The 20,949-nt window shown below is 45.4% G+C and overlaps 2 protein-coding genes across 2 annotated transcripts; both read right to left on the reverse strand.

Annotated features, from left to right (window-relative positions):
* Positions 1-3,678: 3,678 nt before the first annotated feature.
* DRG2 (developmentally regulated GTP binding protein 2) lies at positions 3,679-11,136 on the reverse strand. The gene is made up of 13 exons (XM_042438684.1): positions 11,004-11,136; positions 10,119-10,279; positions 9,188-9,277; positions 8,589-8,649; positions 7,853-7,943; positions 7,344-7,416; positions 6,607-6,697; positions 6,164-6,261; positions 5,818-5,894; positions 5,497-5,585; positions 5,280-5,338; positions 4,654-4,707; positions 3,679-4,496 (listed from the first exon to the last, which is right to left on the reverse strand). Exons 1-13 carry the CDS (start codon positions 11,065-11,067, stop codon positions 4,410-4,412), a joined length of 1,095 nt encoding a protein of 364 aa, XP_042294618.1. The 5' UTR covers positions 11,068-11,136; the 3' UTR covers positions 3,679-4,409.
* A 1,743-nt stretch (positions 11,137-12,879) lies between these two features.
* Positions 12,880-20,940, reverse strand: GID4 (GID complex subunit 4 homolog). Its single transcript, XM_042437826.1, is given in 7 exon segments — positions 12,880-16,276; positions 16,479-16,609; positions 16,797-16,898; positions 17,484-17,591; positions 17,723-17,782; positions 20,703-20,904; positions 20,906-20,940. Coding segments are annotated over 7 exon segments (687 nt in total). The 5' UTR covers positions 20,926-20,940; the 3' UTR covers positions 12,880-16,212.
* Between the last annotated feature and the right edge of the window lie 9 nt (positions 20,941-20,949).

The raw sequence follows: 20,949 nt of genomic DNA on the forward strand, positions 1-20,949 counted from the left end.
GATGCGCAAACAATAAAGACAATGAAGTTGCCAGCCAACCAACCTCTGGTTTGTTGTTGTTGTTGTTGTTGTTGTGCGCCTTCAAGTCATTTCCAACTGATGGCAACCCTAATGTTTAGGCTTCTCCATCCCTGAGATAGGCATTCCTTTTTGCCAGGGAAAGCTGGCATTGGCAAGAGGGATTATAAGGAAGTCCAAGGGGAAGCAACAGGTGACCTTGGGCAAGTCACACTACTCTCTCAACCACAAGGAAATAACAACAACAACCCAACAAAGGTGGCTGGCTACTTCATTGTTTTAAGGTGAACCTATCCTGGGGTTTTCATAGCAGGATTTATTGGGAGGAAGCTTTCCATTGCCTTCCTCTGAGGCTGAGAGAGTGTGACTCACCCAAGGTCTCCCAATGGGTTTCATGGCTGAGCCGAGATTCGAACCCTGGACTCCAAAGTTGCAGTCCAATAGTCAAGCCCCTACACAACACTGGTACTCAGTACAAAATCCCCTTGTTCTTGGACACCAGTGTTGCTTAAAGGTTACCCTCCAACAGCCCTGGTTTGGAAGGGTTAGTCCTGCATGAATCCTGCATCATCTCACTTTCTGAGCTGCTTGGAAAATGCTCCTGTTTTGCCCACTCAGCTGATTCCAATCACTGCAAACTAAGCTTAAAGGGCCAAAGGAGTTTACACTGAGAGCCATCATGGCATAGCGGTTTGGGAGCATTGGACTATGACTCTGGAGACCGGGGTTCAAGTCCTTGCTTGGCCATGAAACCCACTCAGTGGCCTTGAGCAAGTCACACTCTCTCAGCCTCAGTGGGCTGAAAATGTAAAACTGAGTTGCACCAAACTGTACAATAACACACCCTTTGAATCAATGGGATTTGCAAAAGCATTCATCCAGTGGGTCTGTGCCAATGGGGACTCGCCAAGAGGATTCAAACCACTGTTGTTTTTTTTTGGGGGGGGGGGGAAGGAATGAGAAAGGAGGCATCTATGTTCTGAAAGGAGAACCATGGACAAAGGCCTCGAGACGAGAAGAGTCCGATGACGTTGGCGGAGTTGGCACGGCTGGTTGCCTTGGTTTCCCTTGGAGAAGGGCTAGTGTGTTTGTTGGTGATAAGGGCACACACCGAGGAACTGCTGGCAATGGCATGAAACGGGCACCAAGCCCCCTGCATTGCTGTCCTCACCTCCCCACTGTTGCCAACTTTGCAGCTTTTGGCATCGGAGGCCGACTAACACCAAGCCCACGGTGACCTTTTGTTGCCACAAAGCCCTACAAGCTGCTCCTCACCCCAAAATAAGGGCATTGCCCCCCAAAATAAAGGGAGCACTGCAATTTGCAAAATAAAAGGAGCATTGTTTACTTGCAAAATAAAGGGAGCATTGGAACATATAAAATAAAGGTAGCATTGCACCTGGCAAAATAATGGGAGTACTGTGCCTCCAAAATAAAGGGAGCATTGCAACTTGCAAAATAAACCGCCCCTTTCCCTGAGGCTGAGAGAGTGTGACTTGTCCACAATCACCCAATGGGTTTTCATGGCAATTGAACCCTAGTCTCCAGATTCTCCTAGTCCAAAACAAATTGGTACCAAACCACTAAGACAGGCATATAATGCAATTAAACTATGTGTGACTGCTTATATACACATGTAATAAAGAAACTTGCATTTGGTGCAATGTGTAGCAACAAGTAACTGAAGGTTAGGGCAAAAAGCGACTGTATTGCATACAGCAAATTAAACAGAAGGGGAACCTTCCTAATTGTTGCCAATGCATTATTACCAAAGAACTGTAGAAATGGTTGGCAGACAGCTCCACTTGTTGGCTGACTGCAAGAGCAGGAGGCACTATTCCCCAATTGGTTTATTACATGTCTATATAAAGAGCCATACAGAGTTTAACTGAAAAGAGAAATAGGAGCTCTGAGTCCCAGTTTTTGGGGGTAAAAGTGGGATGCAAACCAATATACTGTTTCAACAGTGGGCCCTTGGTATCCGCTGGGTTTGGGCTCCAGGGCCATCGGTGGATGCCAAAACCCATGGATGCTCAAGTCCCATTCAATACAATGGCAATACAAAACAGTCTGCCTTCTACAAAACGGAAAAACCAGGGTTTGCTTTTTGGAAATTTGCATATTTTTGGAATATTTTCAATCCACAGATAAGGAGGGCAGACTCTACGACTTACTATTAATACTGAACACATTGGGGTCGCATGTAATGGCAATGAACGTATTTAAACACATTTCGGGTTTGTATTTTAGTCTCCTTTAGTTTATTGCAGGACCACAATTTACTACTATCCATTTAAATTCGTATACATGCTATCTTACTTTCGGGAACATCAGGAACAAACTCTTCTAGAACGCAGCCTCGTAGTGCGAAAAACCCACAAGAAACCATCTTCCCTTTAGTCTAACTGACCGTATCCCATTATATTTTACGCATTGTGTTTCATGCATCGCATTTTCTTGCATTTGACCAATTGCATTTTCTTGCATTTTACCATGCTGGTTGCTAACTGGTTGATATGGTCAGATGACTAATTAATAAATTTTGAACTAATAATAATAATAATAATAATAATAATAATAATAATGAACCCTTATATGCCAGGATGCATCTCAAAGTGGAAAGGGATGAAATTAGGAATGAAAGTAAACCCTCCTCAGAGGTAAAGCAGCCAACCTTGAAGGAAGACGGATTGGGTGTCACTTCGGTTTTCCACTCACCTGGACCGAGGCCTCTTTAGGTTCAGCTCCTAGGCCAACCTTGCCCTTGGAGCATGCTCAAAACCTTCCCTTCGCCCCCTTGAACCCAGGACAGAGGTCCTTTCAGAGGCCTTGGCCACCTCCGGCGATGGCTTGTTGGAGCCGAGTCGGCCACAGTTTGCTGCAAGACAGCACACCATGCATATTTGATGAGAGTTATTCTTCTCTCACCTGCGCGCATGACCGGAGGGAGATGTGGTTTCCATGCCAGGCTGCCAGAAGTTATTGCCAACGTGGCACCAGTTAGGAAGGGGAAGGGGAAAGGGGCACACATGGGCATTATGTGCACCCCAGAAAGCTCAGCCAGCAGGTAGGGAAGCTAGAGGGTTGCCAACTTCTTAAAACCACTCCTGCGCCTTTGCCTTCGATGGCAAGGAAACACTTTCCTGCTGCAAAGAGAAAAGTGTGTGTTTGTGCAGTTTGTGCCACTCCACTCATGACCTGTTGGGTGTCAAAAATAAAACCACAGAATGGGAGGTTGGTACTAGAAACAGCTTCACAACCGAACCGCAAACAGGGTGCGTCTTTTGATGCTCAAATTAGCACTGGTTTTTAAATAGGATTGCTTCATTGCTGTTTAAAAATGTGTTTATCATCACTGGGTTGCATTAGCAACTTCGTGTCCGAACTTGTCCTGAGAGCCATCTTGAGTCCCAGGCTGTGAAAAAAGCAGCATATAAACTGAATGATAACAAGAATGCATTGTTTTGAAGGCACTGGAAACACATTGCAATAAGGCCTGCAACCTTCCTTATCCAACCTCCCCCATCTGAATATTCATTTTATCCGCTCCTGTTTTGCCAAGAAGATGTATAGAACCTATTCTATTATATGCTCCAAGTTTTCAACCAGCCACGAGAACTGAGAGATATAGTCTGGGAACATTTTGGATCACAGCAATCGTCCTTTGAAATCATCCTTTATTTGGGTTCAAGAAGATGGGCCTTTTTTGACAGGTCTGGAAAGAGTGAAACTTTCAGAGGCAGCGCTATGAGGATTTATGCCTTGCAAAATGGGAAACATGGGAGAAGGAGAAACTGCCTGGCTTCCCAAAATGGATGACCCCCTCCATCCCCCCAACAAAAGGCCTAAGCAGAAAGCAAATGGAAGCAGACATGGCACAGACAAAACCTTGTTTTCCAAAGGATCACTTTTAATGGCATCCTGTCCATCTGGAGATATACGCATGTGTTGATTTTGCAAACCGCATTAGGAAGGGAGGATTCTAACCCAAGATATTTGTTTCCAGCCACAGACTGACACTCATATGGACAAAAAGAACTATTCTGTGTTCATTGGCTCAGGAATCCAAAACAATTTTTTAAGGAGGGGGGGGGGAGTTAAGACCTGTTTGCCAAGAAGCGCCGGTGGGTTCCCCCAACCGCAGCCAAAAATCCTAAAAGGCAGAAATGGTGCATGCTCTAGAAACCAGTCTCCTCTCCTTCATCCGTTGAGTGCATCCGCCACATTTCCTCGTACTCTTCTATGCCGGTTTCATGGAAACTTAGGAAGGAGGGAGATGGGTAAGACAGACCCTCCTCATTTTGTTTTTTCATGTTTTGCTTTTCCGCAGTGTCCTGTTAAAGTCACGCTAAGGGCCTGGCCACCAGTCAGCATTCGGCAGCATGATGGAGTTACTTCTTGACCACTTGGATGACGTCTTCGTGTTCCATCATGTGGTTGAGTCCCACTCGCTGGGGGCTGTATTTGGTGCTTGTGCCCTTGAAGGACCAAGAGACAAGTTTTAAAAGGGTTTAGAAGCTCCATCCAGGACTCTCAAACTTCCCTCCAAAGTCAGGAAAGTTTCAGAGTTCTGACCAGTGAAAAACGTAACAGTTGGCAGCCCTCACCGCCTGAGTTTTGCCAAGGCATACTCACCCATACTAGAGCATACTTGAACTGGCTGGCGAGGGTCCGATGAATGCGATGGCACTGGAAAACAAAACAGAGGTTCAAAGGTAAGTAGGGGTCTTCATATCTTTCTGTTCCAAGTTTGTTTACTGTATTCACTGCTGGGAAGAACGTCTCCGAATGTTGACAGGGAGGGCTGTGATGTTGGGGCTTTGGAGTTGTTGCATTTCATAGATAAGTTAAGATAAGGATGGTGATGGATGTTATGTATAGTACATGGATTGTTATTTGATGTTTATTTTAATCTGTTGTTTGTATATTTTTGATTAATATTGCGTATTAATTTTGCATTATATTCCATTTCCTAGAATGTACACCACTGGAAGATTATTTCTTCAGTGCGGATACAGCCTTAGTCAGAAAAGAAGAGATAGGAGTCTGTCATTCCTATCATTCCTAACATTGACATTTCTTAAAGTGCTTCCCTATATCAAGCCATATCTAGCTCAGAACTGGTTCCTTTGATTTGATTTCTTTTTAAAGGAGAAACTTTTCTGCTATCAATCCTTCAAGGGTGGGAAGAACCAACAGAGCCAAGTCTGGACGAGATGACCTTTGGTATGGCCTCTGTGGCCCCAGAGTCCGACACTCACCACGTGTTCCACAGAGGCCCCTTTTCGTAGGATGATGGCATCCGAGAAATCTGGTCTCTCTGTAAGAATTGAGGAGAGGGAAAGAAGAAAGAAGACAGCCTTATTACCAGGATACTAGAAATTCCAGGGGCGCAGTCATTCCCACTACACCTTTATCCCTACAAATATTTGCACATCTTGGTTTCATCAGATGCTATGCACCCAGTGTGCTACTTACGTCCCCTTTTCTTTGTGTAGATACAGGTAAGGGCCAGGTACTCCCACAGTGTCTCCAGCAGGTAATCCAAGTTCAATTTCATACCGCAACTAAAGAGACAAGAGACTAACCCTGTTACAGACTGCCAAAATAAAGCTGCTTGGGGTCTCTTTGGAGGTATGCTCTTTAAATGATGCATGGCTCCTAAGAGTCCGGAGGTTGCACCAAAGCCACACTCCATTCCTAAGCGCTGATTGACTCACATCATACATATCACATGCTATAAAGGATAGCCCAACCCCACAAAAACAAAAAGATGCAAGGTTTGGGGGTTCTCCTTACCTGATAACAACACTATGGGGTTTCCGAGCGAGGCGGTCAACCTCCTCCATGGAGATCTGATCTATTTTGTTGTAAACCTAAAGCAGGAGGAGACAAAAAAGGAATATCATCAAAGTAAAAAAGGAGTTCATTCTTATCTTTCTCCTTCCACAAAATGATAAACAGAGGTTGCAAATGCCTTGGGGCAGGGCTCTCTCTGATCAAATCCTGCTACTTTTTAAAACCCTGTACACTCTGATGCAAAAACTAACACCGCAGGGCAAAGGATCACTGTTTCTGGTGTTCAGAATGGAAAAGGTCACACTTGAAAAGTCGCATACAATAGCGCTGCTCATAAAGTACTTACATAAAGGCAAGGCATGTAGACGCGGTTGCCTACGATCACATCTATAAACTCATCAGGTGTGCAGTCCTCTCGGAAGAGCACCTCCGCATTGAAGATTTCTCAGGTGAACAGAGTTAAGTATTGCTTTGAACTGAACTGAATCTTGACTTGGAGGAGAAAGTAGGTTATAAATGACATTTGATGATGATAATTTGATATTCATGTTGATCTTCTGTATGTTTCAACTATATTGTATTTCAATTTGTAAGCTGTTAGGAGTCCTGGTTTTGCAGAAAAGGTGAAGCATAAATAAATATATGAGCAATTAACTGTTTGGAGGAATGAACTATCCCTGCTTACTCAGGTCAGTACCAACAACTCCGTACAAGGCCGATGCCAATTTCTGCCCCAGACAGCAACCCCCAAATTGCTGTCCTAAGAAGGTAGTGTTATGAAAAGGATACTGTATTCATGAAGGATGAGCTGCACCAATTTCTCTGAACACTGGGTCAGTGTCACTGTGGAATTGAAGGAGATGCCCCCTCCCTTCTTTGGCTGGAAAGAGAAAAAGAGAGAGACAGAGAGACTTGGTTAAGACAATTGTTCTGCATCCCCACAAAGTGCTCAGAAACTACAAAGATCTTAGAAGTATTGCTTTGGACTACATTTCCCAGAATCCCCCAGCAATCATAGCCAGCCTAGGAGAGGATACAGCAGTTTGCTTTTGCCTGATCCTCCTGGGAAGGGCAATACTCTGCACCCACTTCTGTTTTACCTGCTGACTTCATGAAGTGCAAAGTACTTTTGCATTTTGAACTCAGCAGCAATAGAAGTAAGCTAAAGAGGAAAAGGGGGAAAGTGCACGGAGGAGAGCAAAATTGGGACATTTTAAGCACAACTGAAAAAGTGGATTAATTGGGATGGTCCGTGCCAATTCAGGTCAACTGGAGCATATGGGATTGTAGTTCAGAAAGGAACCTTTCCAGTCCTGTCCCTTGGGATCCTTTTAGAACATGGGGTATGTAAACTGTGGCTATCCAAATCATATTGGACATCAACTTGCATCAATTGACCACCAGTTGATGGGAATCAAGAGTGTATAGACATCCAAAGGCCCCAAGTTTCCCATCACTGTTTTAACAGGCAAGGTCAGGACTTGAATTTAGCATTTTCTGTCTGCAAAGGCATTCGCAGAACTCACCTTGAAATAGATGTTGGGTTTGTATTTGTTTAGCCGGATGCCGACCGATTCCAGTTCCTTTTCCAAGAGAGCTCTGCAAGACGCAAGAGGGATGGAGGGTATAAAACAAAGAACCACGGGAACTTAAACCCATGCGTACAAACTGCAGGAAAGAAAAGTCTAACTGAAGCTTAGAAAGAATTCCTGATGGTAAGAGCAGTTTGAGAGTGGAATAAACTTCTGCAGAGAGTGGAGGACTTTCCTTAAAAAGAGTTTGGATGTTCATCTCTCACAACAGTTTTAGCAATGGATTCCAACACTGTCAGGGAACTGGGCTACAAAGCCCTTAAGAGTCCCACCAAACGCTATGAGTCTATGAATTCCACCCCACCTGTGTTGCTCAACACCCTAAAATGGCCTTCCCAAACCCATCACCCTCCATGCCCAACATCCCTAAGACCAAGCAAAGCCCCAAATTCTCAGGCAAACCTCTCTGTTATTCAGCCTCCTCTCCTCAACACAACACTGACCTCTGCACTTCTCCCTTGGTGGCATCCAGCATCATGATGACAACGTCCGACGTCCGGGCCACAGCGATCACCTGGCGCCCTCGGCCTTTTCCTGAGGAACAAAGGAGAACGTCTTGCTGGATACACCTACAAAGAACCCCTTGGACACACACAGCGCATGTCTGCGCATGGACCTTCAAGTTGCCTGTGGAGTTATGGCGACCCCATGAATTTCACAAGGGTTTCTTAGGCAAAGAACACTCAAAGGTGGCTTCGCCAGTTCCTTGCTCTGAAATGTAGCCTACAGAACCTGGTATCCCTTGGCGGTCTCCTGTGTAAGTACTAACCAGTGTTGACCCTGCTTAGCTTCCAAGATCAGATGGGATCTGCCGCCTTTACAGTTTTTAGGTCGCTTACATACACATACACCCAAAAATACAGAAAGATAATACTATATAGAAGTCCCATTCCATGGCGTAACTGCAGCCAAGCTGACTTGCAATGATGCACACATATACACATCTTTCTGGAGGACAAGTAATCTAGATATGGGAAGTGTGCAAAATACAAGAGAATGATTTTAACAACCAAAGGGTTGAACACATCTGTGGAAGCAAAAGAAGATCTAGGCTAGCAATGTCTACCCCAAGGACACTTCTACTGAACTTGGAATCTCACCAGGGATTTTTTTTGGTTAAGGAATATCAAAAGAACACTAGGAATTCAAAGCCTGGAGAGAGAGAAAAAGGACCCCAACCTTGAGCTGCTCCTTCAATGATCCCAGGAAGATCTAGAAGCTGGATGTTGGCTCCTTTGTACTGTAAAAGCAAATAGAGAAGCAAAATGTTAAGAGCTGCAAATGGAGGAGGCAAGCTTGTCACTATTATTTAGGCTTCTAAGATGGTTCTTAAAAGTATTCTGGACATGTTTCAAATAAAGGTGAGAACACATAAAGGGGGGCCCTTCCTGGTGGCTGCTTCCAGGCTTTGGAACTCATTTCCAGCTGAAGGCTAGTCTGTTTGCATTGTACTTTTATTATCACTGCTGTGGTTTTAAATGCTTTTACAGTGCTGGAAATTAACAGGTTTAGTAACAGGATAGGTGATGTTAGTATTTTAACCTGATAAACAAAAAGGCAACCTTATAGGCATTCCAGCAGCTGCCACACTGCAGAATTAATATGGCTTGACACTGCTTTAACTGCCACTGGCTCCATACCATGGAATCCTGGGAACATCTAGCCTTCCCTTTCAGTGAGTTGTTATGCCTCACAAAACTACAAACCCCAGGATTCCATAGCATGGAGCCATGTCCCTGCTCCATAAGCAAAGGACAACCCAAAGAAGCTGTACTTACCTCTATGACTCCAGGAATACATGTCAATGTGGTGAATTCATAAGAAGCTGCCTCACTGGCAGTGGAAGTCATGAGACTCAAAAAGGTGGACTGAAAGGAGGCAAAACACACAAGTGTGTTAACAGCAGCAGGTTCCAAAGGAGAAAAGCAGCAGATGCCTCTAGCTAGTGTTCAAATTACATAATATGAACTTCATTCATCCTAGAAAGCAATTGTTCTAGGCTGCATTCCCAAATGCCACTATATTCTTGGGCCACTGAAAAAAGGATTGTGAGGAAATGTCTGCAAGGCTATAAGCATCAGCTTCCTCTTTAGACACAAAAAGAGAGGCTGAGGTCCAAAGCACATTGCAGAAATAATCCAGTTTGAGACCCCTTTAACTGCCCTGACTCAATGGTAGGGAGTTATGGGAAGTGTAGTTTTGTGAGACATTTAACCGCCTTTGGCAGAGAACTCTGGTGCCACCATAAACTACAACTCCCTGGATATAACATAACATTTGTTAATTAAGGAGGGAATTATCTTAAGTAAGGATTAGCATTCTCTTCCCACTCAGAAATACATCTTCTAGACCAGTGTTCCCAAAACTTTGGACTTCAACTCCCAGAATTCCTGACTGCTGGCCAAGCTGGCTAAGGCTTCTGGGAATTGAAGTCCAAAAAACCTGGAGAACCAAAGTTGGTGAATTGTGGTTCTAGACCCTGATAGGGCTCCAGAGCTGTTCCCTAACCTTAAAATGCCATGCCTCCTGGTCTTCGAAGGAACGTTTCTGCAGTGTTTTAAATGCCATTTCAAATCCCATTTCTTCTCCTTGATGCTCCCATTGATCTTACCTGTCTACTATTGTCTTCCACTGTGTCTATAATCTGATTTATTTGAAAGGCAGGGGTGCGAAAGACGCAGGAGCAACGCTTCCCCAGTAGTCACTGACCTTACCCACAGAAGGGAACCCAATAAGCGCCACCCGGGCGTCTCCCGATTTCATCACATCGAAGCCTTCGCCTTTGGCCGCCGCCGATTTGGAAGGTTCCAGAAGCTGGGCTCGGTACTTGGCAAGCTTTGCCTTCAGCAAGCCAAGGTGGTACTCGGTAGCTAGAAAGGAAACACATACAACCCAAGATCAGACCAATGACATAAGTCCAAAACGTACGGCAGAAATGATCTCGTTTAAGAGCGCTTCACCTGCCCTGGTTCAGTGCTAGGGAATCCTGGGAATTGTAGTTTTGAGAGAATACATTTAGCCTTCTCTGCCAGAGGGCTCTGCTGCCACACTGAACTACAATGATATTCATGGTATTCTACTGTGATACTTCTGTTGAAATCCGCATTGAGGGAAAAGGCGGAATATAAATACATTATATTATTATTCTTATAGGGATCATGTTTGTAGATGTTATGCAGATTTATATATTTTATTATGTAATTTTACTATGTGTGTTATTGGATTAATTATGTTTTGTAGATATTTATAATTTAATTTATTAAGTTATAATTAATAAATTTTAATAATACTTTATTAAATAATTATTAATAATATTTAATTCATTTAATGAACTATTATTAATATTAATTTTTATTTATAAATTAATAAATTAAATTATAAATATTTACAAAACATAATAATAATAATAATAATAATAATTAATCCTCTGCCATGGCTCCATCCCACGGAATCATGGGATTTGTAGTTTTGGTGAGAAAAGGCTATAGACCTTGGGAAACTTATGGAAGAGCCTTGCCAGCTGGACTTCTGCCTGGAAGCCGGAAGTGGCCCCAGGCTCCACTTCCGGTCACCCTGATTTGGGCCCCCAACAACCTTTGTTCTTCTGGGTCCTGGCGATCTCCTTCTCGATCTCCGCGATCTTCTCCAAGATCCCCATCGTGGCGTTCCAGGCAGCTGGACCAAGATAGAACGACCCGGAAGCAATAGACGGACCGGAAGTGGTTCTTCCCATAGGTACTTCGCCTTAATACGTCCCCTTGGAAACCAGAGCCGGTGTTTTTGGTTCCGCTTACATTTTTTATGGGCGGGGATTTCACGGGCCCCGCCCTGTACTTCCACTTCCGTTGCGGCTTCCTAGTATTTGTTTCTGTGATCCCCAAACTTTGGTACTCCGGGTTTTTGTACTTCGTCTCCCAGAATTCCTGACTGTTGGCCAAGCTAACTGGGGCTTCTGGGAGCTGGAGTCCAAAAAAACATTTGTAAGACCAAAGTTTGGGAACCACTGCTTTTTAGATGGGAGGAGGAACCATTTTCAGATGTTGGGAAGCTTTGGAAGAGGGACTGACCTACACTGGAGGGTTGTTGTAAATATCCTCAAGGTGCCGAAACACACTGCAGAAATAATCGAGTTTGAGATGGCTTTAACTGCCCTGGCTCAATGCTAGGGAATCCTGGGAACTGTACTTTTGTGAGAAGACGTTTAGGGCCACAATAAACTACAGTTCCCAGATTCCCTAGCACTGAGCCAGGGCAGTTAAAGCATTTATGCAGTGTGTTTCAGACCCTTCTCCCCAGTTGTAAGGCAAAAGCAAACAGAGTTTGGGAGAAGGCAAAAGGTCACCTAAGGCTTTCATGGCAGCCATCATTTTGGTGGGTTATTTGGGCTCTGTGTCCATGTTCTAGAAGAGTTGATTCCTGACGTTTTGCCAGCATCTGTGGCTGGGAGGATGCTGGCATAGAAGAGAGCGGGGTATATATACTGTTGGTTGAGAGGAGTGATTTGCATGTTAATCTCTGTGTTGTTTTGTTGTTGGATGGCAAAGCCTCAGGGTGTCTATTCTCTGAAGCTGCCAGCAAAACATCAGGAAAAACCTCTTCTGGAACGCAGTCTCATAGCCTGAAACCCCCACAAAAAACTATGGATGCCGTCCGTGAAAGCCTTTGACCAGGGACGTAGCTAGGACTTTAGGAAGGGGGGGGGTCCAGACTAAGTGCCACCATTATAATGGGGCTTGAGTGCGGCGGCACAGCAGCACACACCATTCATTTTTCTAATGGAAGGGGGAGGGGTCCGGACCCCCAGATCCCCCCCCTTGGCTACATCCCTGCTTTGACTTTAAATTAGGTGGAGTCGCTTGTCTTACAATTAAAATTCAGCAAGTAATTGTTGCTTTGAAACACGTACTAGCCAGATAATCCTTTGACATGTGAAGAGAGGGATGGGGATAAACATGGGCAACAACCATAGGTAACGTTGATGGGAAAGAATTGGTGATGAGAAATTAGGTGGTGGACACATAGGGCCATCACATCGAGACCAGCTTCAGTGTCACACATACTCCATTACACATATGTTGACTAACAGGAGCAGAATTACAAGATACAAGCCCAAATCCAATAATAATAATAATAATAATAATAATAAATGTACTTTGGTAGCCAAACTTAGTGGAAATTTGGACTTTCATCCTCTCTCTATCACAGTCCTCTGTGATGCCATAAAACCTGCTCCGGAGGGTTTCCTAGACCTCCAAAAGAGGACTGTGCAGGAAAAGGGAATATCTGATTCTAGAGAAAGCAATAGGATCCAGTAGAAGTATACAATCTGGATCCTTGCCATAACTCATAGATTTACTTTAAGATTTGCCTCCCACCCCTAAGAAAAACCCTCCCCAAGTTGTATAGCAAAATCCATTCCGATGACTCACTGCAAAAAGAAACCAGTAAAAAGAGAAGACACGCAGCCTCATTAAATACATGTTCTTTTAATCTGGACACTGATAACTCTGGAAAACCCACAGCCCCCTTTTCTGCAATTCATCTATAAATACTCTTTTATATTCTGATTTACAAGTTAGCTTTATAAAACCTTTTAAATAGGATTCGGAAGATCCCACCGCAGAAGCCGCTCCGCCTGTGACAAGCCCCACCTTGTGAAGCCCAGTGTAGCCGGGTCCCTTTGAGCTTTATTTGCAATGTCTGATCATTTATTGAAGCTTGGAGAGAGGACTGGAGTTCAAGACTTGAAGGTAAAAGAATTCTGACTTAAAAAGTCATGTTTAAAAAAAACCCACAAAACCAACACCCCCCTTTGCTCCTCTTTGTCTTTTATGCACAAGCCCCAAAGGAGGTCTAGTACAAAACCATTTCCCCGTTGAGAATAAGCACCACTCTCCAAAGATCGTATCTTTGGTGCCACCTCCTGGATTACTGGTTTTGCAATCTCCTCTCCTCTGCACAGCAATGTCAAACTCCCTTTGGGCTTCCCTTCAGCCTTAAGCATCCTTTGACCTGCATCACAAGAAAAGACCAAGCCTGAAGACCACCTGAGAAAGTGGAACTGGAAATCTCACTGGTTGAATCCAAGCCTGTCCTGGCGGATGTGTCACCACGGTGACTGCGGCTGGCCTTGTATATTCCAATAACGTTGGCAGAACTTACCACTGAACTTTAAGCAAAACATATTTAGAGAGGGGTTCAAACCACTAAGGTGCTTGGCTCCCTACTCCACAGTTCCTTGAATTTGCTATATGAGAAAACTCAACTTATGTTGGCTTTCTCTGCTCTTACTACTTAAGAAGCAGGGCTAGTTTAGATGGACCTGTTTCCTCCTGGGATGAGCAGCCTTTTTAAACTCAGGCTGAGAAAAGGGCCGCTTTTGCTAACAAGTCATGTCCCTTTAAGCTAAAGCAAGTAAAGGCACAGTTTGTTCTGTCTCTCAGCATAGGGCCTACCTGCTCACAAGTAGCATGAGAGAGCCATCAGCAGCAAGAAAGGTTCAGTGTGGGGAAATAATAAGGGATGAGAACCCCCAGTATTGTGCGTGAGCAGTCATTTTAGGGATCAACACCTAAAAGCAGCAAAAAGGAACACAAATCCAGCCATACAGTCCTCATTTCCATGCCTGAACCGAAGCATCAACTCCTCTCCCATGCCATGCTACTGATCCCATCTGAGTAGGAGGAGGACCAAGCCAGTCTGCCACAGCGTTTGTATCAACAAAGCAAACCTAAGGCCATTTTGTCAATTGGTCTCTGGATTTTTCTAAGGGGAAAAAAGCCCCACTCGTTTAACCTCAATGTAACAACCAGGACTGAGCAAAATGTTGCAGGTCCTGTCTCTTTTGCACCTTGGAATGCTTCCTTCTGGAATTAGTTTCCAAACCTCTGTTTACACAGCCACCTCTCCCTCCAGCTCTTTGCCTCCTGCCAAGCCCCTGCACCGGCAGCCCACATTTTGCAGCAAGGAGGACAGTTCGTCTGTCTCAACAAGGAATGCCAGCTGAGCCATTGGGGGACCCAGCTTATCTTGTTTTGCAAAATGTATCCCAGCTTTATTGGCCAAAGGGAAGAGCAAGGAGGTAAGTGGGGGGTGATGGAGTCCTATCCCCCTCCCTCCTCCAGAACCACTGAAGCCCTATTCAGCCACCTCTCTATGTGCATACTTTCAAGCTTATCTTGAGGACTAGAAACACATACTCCAACCAGCAGGAGCTGAATTCCACACCGAACACCACAGTCTGAACATAACTTCTGTGTTCCCACAATACCACAGCACACATATGGCCCTAGGATGTAGAGCGGCAAGAAACGTTTTGGCAGTCCAGTTTACTGCACCACAAGGCCACTGTGAAGGCGGGTACAATGCCAATAGGGTAGCTGTAATACAACCTCACCTTTGGCCACTCTCCTAGAAGAATGCCAGTCCCAATCTAGCCAACTGTCCTTGCCAGAGCTGTTTTAAGCTACCCTATACATCCCAAGTACTTCCAGGGCTAAAGAGCAAAATTTGCAAAGGGCCAGTCATGTTTCTTCAGGGACATCTCATTCTCATCATGCAAAATCTAACAGCAGGACAGTTACTGCCATCCCTTGCACTTAGCAAAGATACACCTCATCATCTTCCTAAAAAAGAGCCCATCCCTCTGTGGATAGTGGCATCTGGGAAGAAAACAGCAACTTTTAGACTGTCATGCATACACACGCACCACACAAAATTTGGCACACAAGCCATATGTTATTGAACATTTGAAAGTCCTAGGAGAGCAGTTTTTATTATTTAACGGAAAGTATATTTCTCCGATAAAATAATAGCGAACGCCAAATGTTTTCCAAAGCATGAGTTGGTATGTGTTGTGTCAGCTCAGTTCTCACACCACCAGTAAGCGCTTAGGTCTGGGATGAGCGGGTGACAACACTGATAGACTGTTACACAGGGAGATCACCACCATCAACCAACACTGACTTTCATGGTAAAACGTAACGAAGAACAATTTGCGCATATGCCATGTAGTCTTTAGGGTACTGACAGGAAAATACAGGCTATAAAATAGCTTGCGTTCTTTTCAAATGCAGTCCCAAATAGGTTTTCTTTCTTCCTTCAAGATCACAAACTCTGCCACTACAGACTGTCCTATGTGAGTTCCCCTTCGGTGCAATCAAAATGAGGGCTCACACTTCTGGGATTGGCTAACATTCCTGAGAGATGCAGCCTCGCTAGCCAACAGAAACAGGCGGGTTGGAAGGCCCTCCCCCTCCTTGGGCCCAATGCTTCCTTAAGAGGATGCCACAGATGTGTACAGGGCACCCAAAAGCCTCAAGAGAGGAAAGACACCCTTGGATGGCCGTTAAACACAAACCCATAGCTAGAGCAAAGCTTGAATGGACATAAGCAGGCGACAACTTATGCTTCCTTCTACTCAAAGGAAATCCAGCTGGGCACAGCCATTTCCTCCCCGAAAGGGAACAGGAGGAGAGGACTGTAGGTGAAGGGAAAAAAAGAGATTAGCTGTGCAATACCAAGAAAAGAAAAGTGCATCAACATGGTAGCTTTAAAACCAGATCAGAGTATCCAATTTGCCACACAGCTGGAGGGAGGGTCAGGCTGCGGCAGCTCCACAAGTTCACATTCATGGCTCTGACGCCAGTCCAGTTGCCTGGCAGTAGGAGAGCCTGGAGTCTCCTGTCCTGACAGGGACATCACAGTTGTCTTATCAGAGCATGCTCTCTTTCTCTCTCTCTCTCTCGCTCTCTCTCTCCCTGGCCTCATGGGCCATCTCCTGGTGCCACTCTTGGTACTGCTGTCACCGGAATTCGTAAATGGGAGCACTGTACTCTGGGACGTGAGTCAAATTCAGGGACTGATACCTGAGGGAGGGAAAGAGGAAAAGAGTTTCAATGGAACAAGCTGGGCTACTTCTTTTCCCTGTTCATTAGAACCTATTTTATTGCTCATGCCAAAGTGAGAGGAGCAAATCTTATTAAATCCACCATCAGACAAAGGTGGACAGAGTGTATCCTAACAGCCCTGGTCATCTGCCCAAGCAACAAAGCTCTTCTGACCTCTTACCATTCTGAACTCCTGTGATAGTAATAGCCCTCTATAGATGCTGCAGATTTCTGGAAGCATATGTAATAAAACCCGGCAAAGGAAGCACCACTGATGTCTTTGATGGTGTGGTCAGGGACCAGAAACTGTTCCTGCAAAGAGTTAAGAAGAATATGGGAAGCCAGCAGGGATGTTGGAGTGGACAGTCTTCTTTCATACCTCATTGAAGGGACCGTCAGGACAGTTTTCTGTATTTACACTTCTTAGTTCTAAAAAATGGCTCACAGGTAAGATCTGAATCCAAAACAGCTGCCCCACAAACACAAACAAAGAACTCACCTTCCACCTCATGAAGACAAAGTCATCGTTCTTCAGATCCTCATAATCAAAGTCATCAGAGTTAAATATTTTTGCGTATTGGTAAAAGGCTGGGAATTTCCCCTGTAAATAAAAGGCACACAGCGCTTACTTTCCAGAAAACTTAATTGTAAACCTGCTTGTCTTTTTATCACAAGGGTTGCTTCCTTTATGATTTAACGACAGCACACAGTTATTCAGTCTGAAACTTTCAGTCAAGAAGTCAAGAAATGGAGTCAGCTAGCCTGTCCCAAGCCCCCAAAATGTCGGCTTTTCATTGAGCCCCGAAGGGTAATTCTGTCCAGGATGGCTGCAGTTCTCTGTGGACTAATAAAACTATGCCTAAAAACTATACAACTTCAGTCTGCTATAGAACATTACACTACGCTGCATGGAATCTTTCAAGAGGGCAGCTGTGGGAGTTTGTGACAACTCAACAACCAAGAATCATGTGGCACCTTTAAAAACTGCAGCAATAACAGGTCTGTGTGTCTTAAAATTGCTACCTGGCTCCTTACTTTTGACACAATACTAGTAAATTGGGGAAAGACCATAGAAAAGAGGGGATTCTCCTAGATCAAGGAGCATTCATTCCATCATGAGAATTAACAGCTATACTCAGCAGGGCTGCAGCCCCAAGGTTGGCGAAAGCTTGGCCAAGGTACTCACCCAATGTTTACGATCTACATCTTCATCCGCATCCCACTTCCGTGTTAAAAATGGGTGCTTTTTACTGATTATTTCCCCTTCAAAGAAAGTTGTAAGGGTTGGATATTCCTGCAAAGGAGTAAAGCAGGAACACAGTGACCACAATGAGCTTCCTTCGCAAAACCCTTACAAGTGATTCTTTCAAAAAGAAGAACAGAGTTAACAGACTGGGACTAATCATCTTTGCATCAGGTACGTACCTCCGTAAGGCCTTTAATCTTCAAGTATCCGCAGAGGTAGGAGTTCTCCATGTCCACATGCTGAAAGATACAACCAAAAAAAGCCTTCAGTGACTGTATCTAATGCAAGAACCCCACCAGACACAGGAAACGACAGTCTAGCTGGGATATTTAGAAAGAGGAAGCAGTTTAATGGAAGCAGTGACTGGAAACGAGAGATGGTTAAGAGTCTGGCAGGAAAAAAGCAGAGATCCTGAGAGTCCCATATTGGGATCCCAAGTGCCTTGCCAGATGTCTCTAAAAAGCCTTGGGCAGGATGTAAAGGGAGCAGCCTAGCTGCACTGATGTCCCTCAGGTCACTATATTCAAAATACATCAAGATCCCATTCAGCTCCCATGGCTAACTTTGTTTGCTGCATTTACTGCTAGCTGTTCATCCAGAGTCACAGAGTGCTGTGACTCAATTATGGGCTGCTGTTGCGACTTCATACATCAAGAAAACCAAAGCAGAACACACACACACACACACACACACACACACACAAAATAAAGCCAGGTATGCCAGGCACCAGCAGCACCCCCTTTCTAGGCACCCAGGCATTCTGGAAGGTCCCAGCCCTGTTCCCAAATGCCTTGGCACCGTCGCCCTTTCTTTCCTTAAAGAAATTCTATTTGCTATAGTCTTGCAAGGGAATTCATCCCTTTCTTTCTCCTGAGAGTGGGACGCTGTATATACTCAAGTCTAGAAATCTTGGTCAAGAAATTGACCCCAAAAATGTGGGTCGACTTACCCATGGGTCAATGTAAGTCCTGTACTTTAACTCAGAGAGTCACCTCCTTTTTGTAAGTTCTTTGGCTTCATTTTCCTTTGCTTCATCCTTTACATCCTTTGTTACATGTTCCTAAGTTTTACCCTCGACTTATCCAAGGTTCATATCACAATCCGTAACTCTGGCCCCAAAACCTGCCCTTGACTTATACATGCGGTTGACTTGCAGACCACAAACCTAACCACACAACCCTAGTCATCTAAATGGCCCAAGAAGAAGGGGGGAAAGAAGTGTGGCAACCCTCTGCCACACATTGTACCTACATCACCCAGAGATCTCCTTGCTCCTCTCTAGAGCCAATTCCTTTGTCTCCTCTTTCCACTCAGTTTCCTGGTCCTTGCATTCAAGGCTGTCTGCCTCTTAATTGCATCCTCTTACATTTCCCTTTATGACTCTCCCAATTCCCTATAAAGCATAGCTGCTTCCTGAGTTGCTATGCTGCCCTACCAGGAATAGCTTCTCCATGCCCTGCCTGGCACCATCCTCTTGCAAATAAGTCCACAAGGCTTCCTAGCGCATAAAAAACCATTAGTAGCTCATTCCACCAAGCATGCAATTTATGACACACACAGGCAGACCTCAGTTAACAATGCATCTGACAAAGACATTTCTTTTTATCAAGTCTCGTTCTGCCCTCAGTCCCCCCTTTTCCTTCTCATCCGCTGTCTAGCTGGAAGTTTTCTTAGTGACATTGGCATGGAGAGGATGGCGAAGGAGAGCTGGAGAAACACAGTTTATCACTATGGGCTTGCAGCAGTATGTCTGCAGTATACTCTGGTTCCTCTTCAGATCGTATACATCTTTCGCAGTGAACAAACAGCACTTTATGCCCATTTTATACCCCTGAGTTCTTCCAAGGAACACGAGAGACACTGCAGACTGGACCATGCCAACAACTATCGGTTCAGAATACACAGGGAAGCCATTGAAAGGCATGGACAATTTCAAGGAAAGAAACCCCGAAAGTCAACAGAGTTTGGCTCCCAGTCCTGAAAAACATCAAAAGCAAGATCCAGCAAATGCAAATGAGACCCAGCCAGGGTCAAGGGGAGGAGGCCTTGCCATTCGACAACACAAGAATACACAGATCAACATGGAATTCACTTCCTCTCAACCAACAGTATGTATGTATGTATGTATGTATGTGTGTATATATATATGAAACGTCAGGAATAAGCTCTTCTAGATCAGGGCCCCGCAGCCCAAAAAAGCCCACAAACAAGCCTATGGAGGCCGGCCATGAAAGCCTTCGACTTCCCCTTGTAAAGGAGTTATCCAAGGTTCTGGATCTATTTGGAGGAGAGGGTTCAGAACCATGGAGGGATCCTTTGCTGCCTCACTGCCCCACTGACATGAACACCAACAGAGGTTAGGATTGAGAGGGACCTTGTAGCACCTTTGAGACTCAATGGAAGAGGAGCTTCCCTAGACTTCAGTCTAAAGCACCTGAGGAAGGAGACTGGAGTCTAGGGAAGCCCCTGCTGCCAAGGTCTTCCTTTCCGTTCGCCTCAGAGCTGCAGTAAGATCTCCTACCTATTTTGCCGCTTTGATTATTATTCACGGATTTCATTCATATGTTCTCTCTAGGGATATCTAGGGCCCTCCAGAGCAACTCTATGGTCAACTTTAACCAAAAGGTGCCCTGGAGGACCTAGGGATTCCTAGAGATGACTCTCTGCTAGGGACTTATAGCTCTTCCAGCTCAATGTCTGGCAGATGTCGACCACAGAACTGCCCTGGAGGACCTAGAGATTCCTAGAGGACACTTCTCTAGGCCTTTGTAGCTCCTCCAGTGCAACTCTATGGTGAATATCTGTCGGACGTTGGCCACAGAGTTGCCCTGGAGGACCTAGGGATTCCTAGAGCAAACGCTCCACTCAGCATCTGTTGTTCCTCCAGCACAACTCTATGGTCTCTTTTAAGTGAAGGACCTAGAGATTCCAAGAGGACACTCTAGGAGCTTGTAGCTCCTCCAGTGGAACTCTATGGTCGATGTTTCGCAGAGGGTGGCCAGAGTTGCCTTGGAGGACCCAGAGATTCCTAGAGCGGCCTCCTCTCAGGTAGAGCCACGGTCCTTTGCGGTTCCTTCCTGATTCCCGGGGGCCTTGTGTCCCGAACCCCAGCGACTGCGGAGGGCCACCTGGAGCCCAGCGGCCGGAGGGCCCTCTGACCTGGACGACGACCTCCACCTCGTAGGCGTTGCCCTTGGAGCGCTGCTGCCCTCGGAACTTGGCTCCGCTGTAGAGGCGGCTGGTGCTGACGCCGGGCTGCGCCGTGTTGATGGGCGGAGGGGGTTCCAGGCGCGACCAGGAGCCGGAGCCGGCGGTGGAAGAGGAAGACGAGGCGCCGGGTGCCGCCGGCGGGGGGGCAGCGGCAGGCGCTCCGCACCGGCATCTCCGCGGGGTCCCCCGGCGCCAG

The sequence above is a fragment of the Sceloporus undulatus genome, chromosome 8, assembly GCF_019175285.1.
Source record: "Sceloporus undulatus isolate JIND9_A2432 ecotype Alabama chromosome 8, SceUnd_v1.1, whole genome shotgun sequence".
In the NCBI taxonomy this organism is placed as follows: domain Eukaryota; kingdom Metazoa; phylum Chordata; class Lepidosauria; order Squamata; family Phrynosomatidae; genus Sceloporus; species Sceloporus undulatus.

What these genes read in the sequence shown, in the direction of transcription:
- DRG2 (XM_042438684.1), bottom strand. Translation starts at nt 11,067, where the DNA reads ATGGGGATCTTGGAGAAGATCGCGGAGATCGAGAAGGAGATCGCCAGG. An exon ending in AACCCAACATCTATTTCAAG is followed by an intron (nt 6,698 to 7,343) that starts GTGAGTTCTGCG and finishes TTCTCTTTCCAG; the next exon opens with CCAAAGAAGGGAGGGGGCAT. An exon ending in GCTCATCCTTCATGAATACA is followed by an intron (nt 6,262 to 6,606) that starts GTATCCTTTTCA and finishes TGTTCACCTGAG; the next exon opens with AAATCTTCAATGCGGAGGTG.